The 14,276-nt window shown below is 43.9% G+C and overlaps 1 protein-coding gene across 5 annotated transcripts in view; it reads right to left on the bottom strand.

Annotated features, from left to right (window-relative positions):
- LOC139549143 (cell adhesion molecule DSCAML1-like) overlaps nucleotides 1–14,276 on the bottom strand; it is a 225,519-nt gene that overhangs the window by 192,361 nt on the left and 18,882 nt on the right. For all 5 annotated transcript variants that reach the window (XR_011669839.1, XM_071359296.1, XM_071359298.1 and 2 more), the window contains exon 3: nucleotides 2,208–2,354. Coding sequence is in view for 4 of the 5 variants with exons in the window: in XM_071359296.1 (XP_071215397.1) it covers nucleotides 2,208–2,354 (147 nt within the window). In the remaining variant the exon portion in view is untranslated. The remainder of the gene's footprint in view (nucleotides 1–2,207; nucleotides 2,355–14,276) is intronic.

Genomic DNA, 14,276 nt, shown 5'->3' with positions numbered 1-14,276 from the left:
AGAGAAAGAGAAAGAGAGAGAAAGAGAGAGAGAAAGAGAGAGAGAAAGAGAGAGAGAAAGAGAGAGAGAAAGAGAAAGAGAGAGAGAAAGAGAAAGAGAAAGAGAAAGAGAAAGAGAAAGAGAGAGAGAAAGAGAGAGAGAGAAAGAGAAAGAGAGAGAGAGAGAGAAAGAGAAAGAGAGAGAGAAGAGAAAGAGAGAGAGAAAGAGAGAGAGAAAGAGAAAGAGAGAGAAGAGAAAGAGAGAGAGAAAGAAAGAGAGAGAAGAGAAAGAGAGAGAGAAAGAGAAAGAGAAAGAGAAAGAGAGAGAAAAACCCACCATATCCCATCAGCTTTATCTAACTGCCTATAATAGCAGTTGAAGACTTCAGAGTAGGGACATAGTCCCCTGCGGAGGGCAGAGGGTGTACTGCCTTCCACTGCTCTGCGACTCAGTCAGTTCAGCACTGATGCTCTGCCCTCCCCCATGCTCAGTGGGGCAGAGAGTCACCTCGCCCTAATGCCGGGGGTGTGAAGTGAACTGGTGTTATAGTCTATGGCAGTACACCCATCGGCTAAAAGCAACACCAGCATGTCCCCATATGTCCACAAAACCATGATACGGATATTTGAATCATTAGAGGACATACAAAGCCTGACAGCTAATACACATGTTAATGAAATACACACACACAGGCAGACACACATCCATCACATCCAGCACACATCCATCCATCACTCACACAGAGTGATGGGTCTCACCACACCGAGGTATCCGTGACAAGGGAGAGGGGAATCCGACAGCAAGCTGTATCGATTCAGTCTGGAAACCTCCCCCCGGGCCCTGTTCACACACATACGAAACGCAGCTGCACTGGATCAATGAGTGCTCCCGTGTGAAGGACAGAGCCACACGCACGGGCGCGCACGCACACGCACACCGCATTGAGAGAGATGAAACGGGAGCCGGGTATCAGAAGGTGAGAGCTGGAGCGAGGGGAGCGACCTGTATCATCTGACCAGAACAGTCTTATCTGACACCCCTCCATTTATTACTGGGCCGCAGAGCCACCTTAAAAACTACGGGCATTTACACACAGTGCAACACACACACACACACATATCCACATTCTGTACCAGCATGTTAGCAGTTGTAACACAGATACAAATAGGAACCTAGATATTTGTACGATGCAGGAAAATTGACAGCACATCCCTCCAAATGTAGGACAAAGATGGTGACATAGCCAGAATATAAACACAGTTTGTGTGTCTTGCCTGGTTTCTTTGGTCTGAATGTGATCAATGGGTAAACAGGTCCACTCCTTCAATCCAATGAGTTACAATGAGGCAATGTCCTTGAATTACAGTCTCTTCCCACACACACACACATGCATGTGCACAGGCGCACACACACACACGTCGGCTCTGTCGGATTTATCTCCCTCACACCGCTATTAAACACGGCAATGAGTGACTAGCCACAGATCACCCCATGAGAGGCTATTTTATGAGACTCCATTTTGAATAATTGGGAAAAAATTTACCCGCTCCCCCCTCTGGTCTAGGCAAAATGGGACATGCCACTAAAACCACAAAACAGATTAGTGCTGATTAACGACCTCCAAATAACCTTAACAGGGGTCTGAGGGTCTTACCAGCAATATCGGAATAACCAGGAGGTGATATTCGTTTAAATAAGGAGCCCAAAATCAACATTCAAAAACCCTTCTGCACACAAACGACAATCCCGTTGGTGGTAACAGTCCAGAGTCTGTTCACTATGAATTTCTTTCATCCTTTGGGTCAAAGGATGAAAAACCTGTGTGGCAGAAGACCTACAAAACCAGAGATAAAAAGGAGGGCGGCCGGGAGCGTACAGGGCGGCAGTGGACCTGCTCTCCCAGGTCCACTGTGCTCAGCCCTCAGTCTAAACTCTGTGTGCTTCATTCTCATATAACCAACCGATCAATCAGCCAATCAATTAAGCAATCCCGTTCACATGCATTGGTGATTGGTTGTGAGGTTTCTTTTCAAAGTGTGTATGTGTTTGTTGATGGACGTCCATCCCGCATGGGGAAATAACAGTTGTACTTTCAAGATCTGGGCCCAAACATATTGAAGGTTTGCCATCTTTGTACTCATATATACCGATCAACCAACCAGCCAACCAGTCAACCCTTTTTTTCCATTTCCATATATTCAGATCTAAACCTGACATGCTCCTCCTACCTGGCACCATGGAGACGGTGTCTTTCTCCCAGGACACCACGCTGACGTACTCCTGCACGGCCGAGGGGATGAGGCACTTGAACACGGCCACGTTGCCCCGCATGGACCGCTGGTCTGCCACCCGCACCGTATAGGGCTCCCTGAACACTGGAGACGAGAGACAGAGGAGAGGGGTGGTTAGAGGGGAACAAACCTGGCTATTCTGCATCAAACTGTGTTCGTCAGTTGAGCTAAAGCCAAGGGCATTCGTTCGGAAACCTAACACAAGCCTTCCCGGTGAAAGTTAAGGTTGCTTATCATACAAGCCAAGAGCAAGATATGACTAACCTGTACCCTAGATTATTATTCAATGAAAGCAATGACCTCTTTTTCTGATATACAAGAATTGACATTGTTCCTGAAACTATAGTTCACTGAGAGACACTAAGAGTAAATGTGGTTGGTGGACTGTTAAACCACATCAAGCCAATGTTGTTTTCGCTTTAATCCTACAATGCAAAGGAGAAACTGATTGTAGTAAGAAGTGACACCCAGTTGCATTGAGAAGAATCTGGTGCGAATGGCGATTACATTTTTAAAGAAAAACCCATGCAATTCTTGAAGGCAGCGCCGAATGGCTGGGTGCGGGCAGTCGCAGAAAGGGGTGCCCTCTGCACTTGCAGCCCAGCCTCACATTCAATTCGCGCATATATGTACAAAATGTATTTCAGCAGATTTCGTGCGTTTTTGTGCATTTTTGGGGTGGTTCAATTCGTTTGAAAATACACGAATTTCTGTGCTACTTAATTAGTGCGAAAAGACACGAATTTAACCAGTAGGCGACACACAAGCCGTTGCAACAACCATAGACGCGATCGCCTGTATTTATTTATTTTACGTTATGAATATATAGATATTTTGTCTTTTTTTAACCATTTAACCATAAGAGGTTATATATATATTGTCTTTATTTAATCCCTATTAAAACATTGTGGTTTTATGCCTATATGTACTGTTTTCGATTTTTCTGAACAGACTTTTCAGTATAGAATGAATGTAAGCAATGCATGATGGTTAATGGTGTTTTATTCGATTGTAGTTCCATGTATTTCTTAAAAAATAAACGTGTAAACCATTTTTATTGAACAGAATGTAACTGAAAATACAATGGCAGCCTTGCCATTGTCCATCAATAACAAAACTTTTTTTTCGTATAACATTTGGGGAAACGTATGCAGTCATTGTAGTCTTACATTTTGTTGGCCAACCAAAATTACCAAAACGTTAACCCGTAATAAGGCTAGGGTGGCTGAGTGTAAATACATGGCTCTGAGTGTAAGCACCTTTTCACTAGAAACGTTCTTGTGTTCAAATTACCGTCAGTGCGAAATAGCTAGAAAGCTTTCGTATTTCCACTTGGCTGCACCTACGGTTACGATAACGATAAATCAAGTGCAATACCTGCGTCGACCTGTGTCGAGCAGCAAAACACCGGAAAGCTTCTAGCCTACCGGAAAGTTACAAGAAGAACAAGAATAGTTACCTCATCCGGTCATGTGACACTCTGGATGCCCCCTAAAAGCAATTTCAACCGTTTTGAAAAATGACGCCTGGTAACCCCAAAAAAATACCAGGTGCATGAAAAGTTTGGACTTAGAATACTTTTTGAAAACCTCCATAAATCACTCAGGCCATTGACTCGAGAAGAAAAAACATAAAATATTTTCCAGAAGAAAAAACAGAATATTTTTTGAAAACCTCCATAAATCACTCAGGCCAGCACCCATTGATTTGGGGCGGTAGTATAGCGCTCCCAGAGCGGGTATGGAAGTCTGGATCCCCCCTAAAAGCATTTAAGGCTCTGTGTGTCTTTAAGCACCATACTTTTTCACTCCATCCTTGGTGTGTGTGTGTGTGTGTGTGTGTGTGTGTGTGTGTGTGTGTGTGTGTGTGTGTGTGTGTGTGTGTGTGTGTGTGTGTGTGTGTGTGTGTGTGTGTGTGTGTTTGTGTGTGTGTGTGTGTGTGTGTGTGTGTGTGTGTGTGTGTGTGTGTGTGTGTGTGAGAGAGCTTTTCTTTGACATCTGTTTAGCGAAATTACTGATTTACAGTTCATGAGGGTTGACCGATTCGCACATTTAAAGTTTTGGAAAGATCTGACTCTTTTAAACCTTCGAAACAGCACCTATGACCCCATTTTAAGGCACTTCCGGTTGGCACAGGAAGCTATAAGTAAATACATATCCTGATCGGGGTATGCTTTTACAGAATCCTGAGTTTTAAGTCTATACGTTAAGAACTGACTGATTTACACAGGGTTGAATGCACTATATATCACAAACTGCTGGTTGGGTATGGCAAAACACTTTTAGGGTGATTTTATCACTTCCGGTTGCTCCAGGAAGCTTAGAATCAACACAGGTAGACCTCATAGTGGCTTGATGGATTGTCATTGAAGACAGGTTCATAAGACATTCATAACCCACATAGGCTTCAGGTTGAATTTAGGGGTGCAGGCAATGTGTTCCTATGGGGTGAGATGTCATTGTAAACTGTTTGATGTAAACACCTTCTTTTAACTGTTAAGGGTTAATGCCACACGGTCAAAGTTAGGCTTGCACAGAGACCTTAGGAACGTTCCTGAGGTCAAATTGTGCTTCTAAACCTTAACAGTTCTCTCTCTGTCTCCCAAAAGCAAAAGACTTGAAATGTAGGTCAAGGGTCATCTTCTTGTCATTGTCGCTGCGCTCAGACCGAGCAAGCTACGGTCAAGCGGGGCATCTCGTTGAACTCGGCACGGCTATGGTGATGTCATTTTTAGTGGTGATTTCAGAATGCTATTTTGGTGGTTTTTCACTGTTGAAACATATTGCAAATGCACAAAAGTCAACTAGCAAGTCAGTGTCCATCAGCCAATTAGATATTTTCAGACACCAAACTGATACCATCTGACTCCAAACTCACTTTTTCCAACTCGTTTAGAAGCCAACTATCACATATTTCAGAGCAGGCCCAAAATTCACAGCGCCTTCCATTTAAACCATAATAAAACAAATAATACGTAGTTATGTTCTAGCTGCGGGTCCAGTTTTCACATTATGTTTAGCCCTATGTGAGGCGACCTCGAATCCCAAGTTTCGGCTCGATAGGTCATTCGGTGCCCGAGCAAAACCTTAATTGGTGCTGAAATTCCACTTTTTTCCATGCCTTGCTACGGGGTCCTTGAATGAGCTATCGGACAGAAATGTCGGGGTCCGTCTCTATGGGCCGAGCCGGTTTCAATGCACCTAATCTTGCAACTCTGGGACTTTTCTAAATGTCACCATTTTGTAATGCTCAAAATGAATTGAAGTCAATGCAAATGCACCGAGGCTTTTTATCGGTCCGAGAACCTTCTAGAGCCACATAACTCACCGTGCTTAATTGACCTGAGCTCTAGAACAGCTTTGTAAAGTTTCAGAACTCTAGGTCTGACGGTTCTTTAAAAGTTCAAACAAAAGTAACTATTGCAGGCACTGTCTGCCTCTAAGCCCCTCAGTGTGTCACTCCATTCTTTCTGTGTGGGTGTGTAAATTTTTCCTTGAAATCTGATGGGATGAATGACTGATTTACAGTTCATGAGGGTTGCCTATTCACATATATTAAGTTTTGGAAAGATTTGACTTTTTTAACCCTTCGAAACAGCCCTTTTGACACCAATTATGGCACTTCCGGTTGGCACAGGAAGCTGAAAGTAAACACATATCCTCATTGGAGTGGGCTTTTACAGAATCCTGAGTTTTAAGTCTATACGTTAAGAACTCACTGATTTACATAGGGTTGAATGCACTATTTCTCTCAAACTGCAGGTTGGGTATGGCAAACACTTTTAGGGTGATTTAACCACTTCCGAATCGACACAGGTAGACCTCATAGTGGCCTGATGGATTGTCATCGAAGACAGGTTCATAAGGCATTATTAACCCACATAGGCTTCAGGTTGAATTTAGGGGAGCAGGCAATGTATTCCTATGGGGAGACATGTCATTGTAAACTGTTTGATGTAAACACCTTCTTTTAACTATTAAGGGATAATGCCACATGGTCAATGTTAGGCTTGCACAGATCGGGAGGACCTTAGGAACGTTCCTGAGGTCAAATTGTGCTTCTAACCTTAACGGTTCTCTCTCTGTCTCCCAAAAGCAAAAAAATATGAAATTGAGGTCAAAGGGTCATTTGGGTCCTTCTTCTTGTCCCTGTCGCTGCACTCAGACCGAGCTAGCTACGGTCAAGCGGGGCATCTCGTTGAACTCGGCACGGCCTGGAGATAATGGCAATGCCATTGCAGGCTTTGTGTGTTTTAAGCACCGTACTTTTTCACTCCATCCTTTTATCCCCTTTTCTTTGTGGTATCCAATCGCTAGTAATTACTATCTTGTCTCATCGCTACAACTCCCGTATGGGCTCAGGAGAGACGAAGGTCGAAATCCACGCGTCCTCCGAAGCACAACCCAACCAAGCCGCACTGCTTCTTAACACAGCGCGCCTCCAACCCGGAAGCCAGCCGCACCAATGTGTCGGAGGAAACACTGTGCACATGGCCCCCTTGGCTAGCGCGCACTGCCCCCGGCCCGCCACAGGAGTCGCTGGAGCGCGATGAGACAAGGATATCCCTACCGGCCAAACCCTCCCTATCCCGGACGACGCTAGGCCGCGGCAGAGCCTGGGCGCGAACCCAGAGACTCTGGTGGCGCAGCTAGCACTGCTATGCAGTGCCCTAGATTCCACTGCGCCACCCGGGAGGCAGATCTGACCTTTTTAACCCTTCGAAACTGACCCTATGGCACCATTTGAAGGTACTTCCGGTTGACATAGGAAGCTGAAAGTGAACACATATCCTCCTTGGGGTAGGCTCTTATATAATATTGAGTTTTAAGTCTTTATGTTAAGAACTGACTTATTTAAAGAGGGTTAAATGAGTGTGTGTTATTTCATAAAATCACATAAAACCACAGAATTCTGGCAGAGCTTCGAGACCCACTTAAAAAATGTTCGTCTGAACACACTGCAACTGGATCTGTAATTTTTTTTTTTTTAACTCCTTTTTGTGAACATGACCAATTTGTCAATGTATGATTTCTCTTAAATTACGATAGATAAATGGCTGGTTCTTTTTTTCCTGACACCGTATGCTTATGTACTTTGACGTGAAGCGGTCAAATTAGCACCCTACTTTGCGTTTTTGACCTTTAATCCCAGAAAAATGGCCATAACTCAAAAAGCGTTCGGGGCCAACTGTCCATTACGTCTTCGAAATATTTTCCGTTTAGGAGAAAAGGCCACATGCATTTGCAATGTGCTTGTGCATTTGCAATATTATTTATTTTCCCTCTGGTGGGAATTTCCGAGACTGCGGAAAAATGACCAAAATTTGTTATTTTTATAAAACGGAAACCGAACGTCCGAGAGATTTAGTTCGATGACTTCCTGGAAGATCTCTCCCCCGCGCACGGCCCGACGCCGTCCACGAATTTTAGAAACGTTGCAGGACGTCTAGTAAGGGACCTTACATTTGCAATGTGGCGTTTCTCACTAACCATATGGCGAGTGCTAAAATGTTCCCTTAAGGTATGGAAAGGCCTTGGAAAGGCCATAAGTGTAAGCCAACATAATTCATTATTTTACATTAACATGTAATACATGCATTATGAAGAAAATTGTGTAATTTAGGCTCCACGAAATATGAAATGGGTTATGAAGAAAATCGTGTATGGTTGCCTACATGACAAAAAGGCGTTCTGATTACAAGTGCACCAGTATCCAAAGTATTAAGCGAAATCAAGCACAGAAAACAGCATTGGCATTAATAAAACAATATTTCCCACGAATTAAGTCGCACTTAAATGTGCGTCTTTTCTCAAAAATTCTGTTCAGCAAGTCTAAAACAGTACATATAGGCATACAACGACACATTTTAAAACATGGTTAAACAAAGACAACATTTCTGTATATTCATGACGTTGAATTAGCCATTAAGAAGAACAAAAATTAAATACAAATTATCGCGTCTACATGGTTGTTGCAACGGCTTGTGTGTCGCCTACTGGTTAAATTCGTGTCTTTTCGCACGAATTAAGTAGCACAGAAATTCGTGTATTTTCAAACGAATTGAACCACCCCAAAAATGCACAAAAACGCACAAAATCTGCTGAAATACATTTTGTACATATATGCGCGAATTGAATGTGAGACTGTGTTGGCACTTGACGTACAGCACCCTGGACATCGCACAGATATATATATAGACAAATGACAAAATGGCAACACTAAGGGTATCAGTGTGGATTGGATTGAAATTGGCCTATACAGCAACATGCCAAGACGATAGCAGAGCTGGTGTGACTGAAATGAAAATGTATTTCAAGCGTAATAACAGTGTAATATTAAAATGTATTAGCTAGACTAACAGAAGACAAAAGCATGGGCGTTTGTCATTTCAAACATGTCGATGCAAATGCGATTAAATGTAGACCAAAATCAGCTGGGGAAAAAACATGGGGAGGGGAATCTGTGGCACTGCAATCTAATCACAGCTAATTCTACGAGGCTTCTCTCATACCAATCAGGGGAGTAATGGTTTAACCACGTGAAGTCGACAACACACACACACGTACTCACACACACACACACACACCCTGCCTGCCTGTGCTCTCTCTCCAAGTTCACTAGCGATATAATTAACGCCTAGCCTGGAGGTGAATTTCCTTGGTCATTAATAATGCTTAATGCCAGCCGCCAGTGTCACCCATTGAAACCAGAGCCAATGTCCTTGTCGGAATAGTGAAGTCGTTAACCTTAACGTTGTGGTGTGGGCCTACCCCAAACTTAATGTAACCACGAGATGCGCTTTGAGCAACTGTAGCCAAGTCCTACGCCTATTTGGCCCCTGCATTCAGTGGCCTAATGTATTGCGAAGCCTCATTTGTAACAAATCGAAGAAAGGACAAATAATTCCAATCGGGTCTTCATTCCAATTCCTCATTTAATTGCGCCCGTTTCTTATCACAGCAGACCATCTCCGGGTCAATGTGCATAATCGAATAAGCAGCCCCTTTCGCAGCCAAGCCAATACGTTAAATCATTTATTTACTCCTTGATAGAACCTGCATCTCATCACGCAGAGCTAAATTGCCCTATGAGCACTGAGCATCTATGAGACTGTTTAAAGCCAAAACAACTGACAGCAAACATCGCTGATTCTTCGCACTTACATAGTCGATAAAGGCTTAAACCAGAAGTAGGCTAACAATTGTGGTAGCACAGTGATATTGCACATGTTTCCGGTTTCAAGGCGAGAGGTGCAGAATATGCCACATTTGTTTCATTAAGCCCTTGCAAGTGCATGCAAATGGTAGCCCAGTGTTTATGCATGAATTGCACTCCCCTCACATGCGCGCCGTCATTAGCGCGTTACTGATGCCTGACTATATGCACCCCGGTTGCCTAGGAACGGACAAAAACACGGGCCTGGCGCTCTCTGCGCACTGGGAGGAGAGGCCTGTATCACTGCTGCCTAAATAATTAACTACAGGGAAACCAAATACACTATTTACTTATTCATGAATCGAGCAGCAAAAAGAGAGAAGAAAATAGTCAAATAAACGGGAAACTGAATGGATGTACTGTATTGTACACGTTAATGAATGGGAATAAACAGCACATTGCTAGCAGGTTCCTTCTGTGGCAGAAGATGTACAAAACCAGAGATAAAAAGGAGGGCGGCCGGGAGCGTATAGGGCGACAGTGGACCTGCTCTCCCAGGTCCACTGTGCTCAGCCCTCAGTCTAAACTCGGCGTGCTTGTGTTGGTAGAAAAAGGGGAGCTGAGGTGAGCTTACTGAACAGCTGACCCCAGTTCACTCTAGACCTCCCCTGTGTGTGTAACTCTAGCTCTGTGTGACAAAAGGCGTAGGACATAGGATACAGCCACAGGCCTAGCGTTGATTACACTACTACTACACTACCAGACATTGACGGCTACTCGGACTGTCAGGCAAAAATGAATAAAAAGTCCTATGGTAAAGTCACCAAGTCCTCTCTGCTGTGTGTGTGTGTGTGTGTGCGCGCGCTCGTGTGTGTGCGTGGGAGAGGACAGCAGACATTTGACAGGCGTGAGGAGCGCTGAGCAGGCAGCCAGAGACCAAATGAGAGGCGCTCCATCGTCACGTGATCTCAATGAGCACACAGGCAGGAAGTCCTTAATACCAGGACTTGAATAGGCTCCATACACAGGCTGGCATTGGGACCAGACAGAGTCTACCTGTAATGCACTCCAAAATGATTGACTGCTCTACCGCAGTGGCTACTACGTCCCAATTCTGTTGACTGACTTGATTTTTCTCCTTTCTTTTCGGGTCACAGTGGAATGGCTTGATGTATCTGGTCTCTCTCCCCTGGTGGCCACTGATAGGTGGAAGGAGAAGCTCGTGGAGCGCTCAGCTGTAGTTCATTCAGACTGAGTTTTGAGACCAGAAACTCAGTCTAGGTCCAATATCTATTCAGTGTAGCATCACAGCCAATAGCTAGATTCCCGTCCAATTGGTGACAGATTTGTAATGTGAATACTCAAAAATATGCATGAAATATGCAAAAAAAAATCCACCAGAGATGTGTTTCAGTCAAATTGACCAATTGCGGATAAAAGTCTGCGTGATGACATACTGCACATAAAAATAACTTTTAGTGGAAAAAATTCCCATGTACCGAAAAACAAAAAAGTGAAATAGTCCATTAACAGTCAATCTAATTAACACAATATTACAATCTCCGTCAAGTTCTGTCAGTTTAAGCTTGGGCTGCGTCTCAATCCACCACATCCACCTATGTCGGCCATCTGCATCTGCGGTGGAAAGTGGCAGAGCTGTTTGTCAGACCAGGAGAAAACGTCTGTACAGTCCGAACCATTTGGGCTACTAATATGACCCTACTAAGGAAAGGGGAGACTCTCAAGGACACGATGATGTCCCCCGTTTTTCTCTATGACCTCCACAAGTGTCATGTGACTCGTCTGAAGGTCACCCATGCAAATGAATGGAAGTATGGAGATAGTTTTGTGCCAATAAAAGTAAAGGGTTAAATACATTGTGTCCGAAAAACAACAATATTTCCTGCGCTTTCTTATCTCCTAGATATGGGACCGACACTTCAAAACCTTATTCCTTATGATTTCTTTCTTTACTGTCTTTTGTGCAATTTTTTGGGGTGTTATTCAATGCATTTCAATGGGCTATAGCAGTAAAAGCCAAATTCAATATTTCATCAAATATTTTATTTGTATATTTTTTTTATACATACAGGATCCTAAACTTTTAAATAGGTTTCCGTTGCATTTTCAACTCCACTGATGGTTTTGTCACAAGAAAAATGTTGCGTTATATAGTGAATGTGCCCAATCTGGTATTGGCATGTGCGCTCTAGCCAACAATTCGCAGAATCAGTGCGGGTATATCCTACATGATGAGATTATTATGGACAAAAGAGCGAGATTATTCTAATTTGTCATGTCCCCAGAATAAGACCCTTGATATTTATTGGAAAGGAGCATCAACCTAATGATCTTGAAACATCCGTCACGTTCATCAAAACTTATTTCATCTGTAGCCTAATCGACTGCATACTTTTCCCCGAGTCGTAGTGGGAGAACCACACAATATGTCTTCGCGTGACTCCAACTTTACTTCAATATGATTGTTATTATATCAACATTTGCACATAAAAGCGTTTCCACCGCCATTTCTCGCGCCACTTATTTGACCAACACAAAACGATCCCACCGTATTTTGCTTTGTCGACAGTTGCTATCGACATTCGCCGTTTCCATCAGACCTGTCATGACATTTATTTTTTTATCCGACTTGATTTCGCGTAAAAAGGTTAGACGGGAAAAACCTGGTTAATGATGCTTATCAATGTCAACCGTCACGCACATATGGTGGCTAAACCTGCTTTTCAACGTTTTGTCATGTTATTCACGGTGTGTCTATTCACTGTTAATGGGGTGGGGAGAGGACAACGGAGGGGACGGGTGTAGGATGGAAAGCAGAAGAGGGACAAATTTTGACAATGAAGGAGAAGAGGATGGGAACAACTAGAGATGGATGGGAAGGCATCCTATGAGAGCCAATGGAAACAACTAGAGATGGATGGGAAGGCATCCTATGAGAGCCAATGGAAACATCTAGAGATGGACGGGAAGGCATCCTATGAGAGCCAATGGAAACATCTAGAGATGGATGGGAAGGCATCCTATGAGAGCCAATGGAAACAACTAGAGATGGATGGGAAGGCATCCTATGAGAGCCAATGGAAACAACTAGAGATGGATGGGAAGGCATCCTATGAGAGCCAATGGAAACAACTAGAGATGGATGGGAAGGCATCCTATGAGAGCCAATGGAAACAACTAGAGATGGATGGGAAGGCATCCTATGAGATCCAATGGAAACATCTAGAGATGGATGGGAAGGCATCCTATGAGATCCAATGGAAACAACTAGAGATGGATGGGAAGGCATCCTATGAGAGCCAATGGAAACAACTAGAGATGGATGGGAAGGCATCCTATGTGAGCCAATGGAAACAACTGGAGATGGATGGGAAGGCATCCTATGAGAGCCAATGGAAACAACTAGAGATGGATTGGAAGGCATCCTATGAGATCCAATGGAAACAACTAGAGATGGATGGGAAGGCATCCTATGAGAGCCAATGGAAACAACTAGAGATGGATGGGAAGGCATCCTATGAGAGCCAATGGAAACAACTAGAGATGGATGGGAAGGCATCCTATGAGAGCCAATGGGAACAACTAGAGATGGATGGGAAGGCATCCTATGAGAGCCAATGGAAACAACTAGAGATGGATGGGAAGGCATCCTATGAGAGCCAATGGAAACAACTAGAGATGGATGGGAAGGCATCCTATGAGAGCCAATGGAAACAACTAGAGATGGATGGGAAGGCATCCTATGAGAGCCAATGGAAAAAACTAGAGATGGATGGGAAGGCATCCTATGAGAGCCAATGGAAACATCTAGAGATGGACGGGAAGGCATCCTATGAGAGCCAATGGAAACATCTAGAGATGGATGGGAAGGCATCCTATGAGAGCCAATGGAAACAACTAGAGATGGATGGGAAGGCATCCTATGAGAGCCAATGGAAACAACTAGAGATGGATGGGAAGGCATCCTATGAGAGCCAATGGAAACAACTGGAGATGGATGGGAAGGCATCCTATGAGAGCCAATGGAAACAACTAGAGATGGATTGGAAGGCATCCTATGAGATCCAATGGAAACAACTAGAGATGGATGGGAAGGCATCCTATGAGAGCCAATGGAAACAACTAGAGATGGATGGGAAGGCATCCTATGAGAGCCAATGGAAACAACTAGAGATGGATGGGAAGGCATCCTATGAGAGCCAATGGGAACAACTAGAGATGGATGGGAAGGCATCCTATGAGAGCCAATGGAAACAACTAGAGATGGATGGGAAGGCATCCTATGAGAGCCAATGGAAACAACTAGAGATGGATGGGAAGGCATCCTATGAGAGCCAATGGAAACAACTAGAGATGGATGGGAAGGCATCCTATGAGAGCCAATGGAAAAAACTAGAGATGGATGGGAAGGCATCCTATGAGAGCCAATGGAAACATCTAGAGATGGACGGGAAGGCATCCTATGAGAGCCAATGGAAACATCTAGAGATGGATGGGAAGGCATCCTATGAGAGCCAATGGAAACAACTAGAGATGGATGGGAAGGCATCCTATGAGAGCAAATGGAAACAACTAGAGATGGATGGGAAGGCATCCTATGAGAGCCAATGGAAACAACTAGAGATGGATGGGAAGGCATCCTATGAGAGCCAATGGAAACAACTAGAGATGGATGGGAAGGCATCCTATGAGATCCAATGGAAACATCTAGAGATGGATGGGAAGGCATCCTATGAGATCCAATGGAAACAACTAGAGATGGATGGGAAGGTATCCTATGAGAGCCAATGGAAACAACTAGAGATGGATGGGAAGGCATCCTATGTGAGC

This window comes from Salvelinus alpinus, chromosome 22, assembly GCF_045679555.1.
Source record: "Salvelinus alpinus chromosome 22, SLU_Salpinus.1, whole genome shotgun sequence".
Lineage (NCBI taxonomy): Eukaryota > Metazoa > Chordata > Actinopteri > Salmoniformes > Salmonidae > Salvelinus > Salvelinus alpinus.
This window is presented reverse-complemented; position numbering and strand designations above follow the sequence as displayed.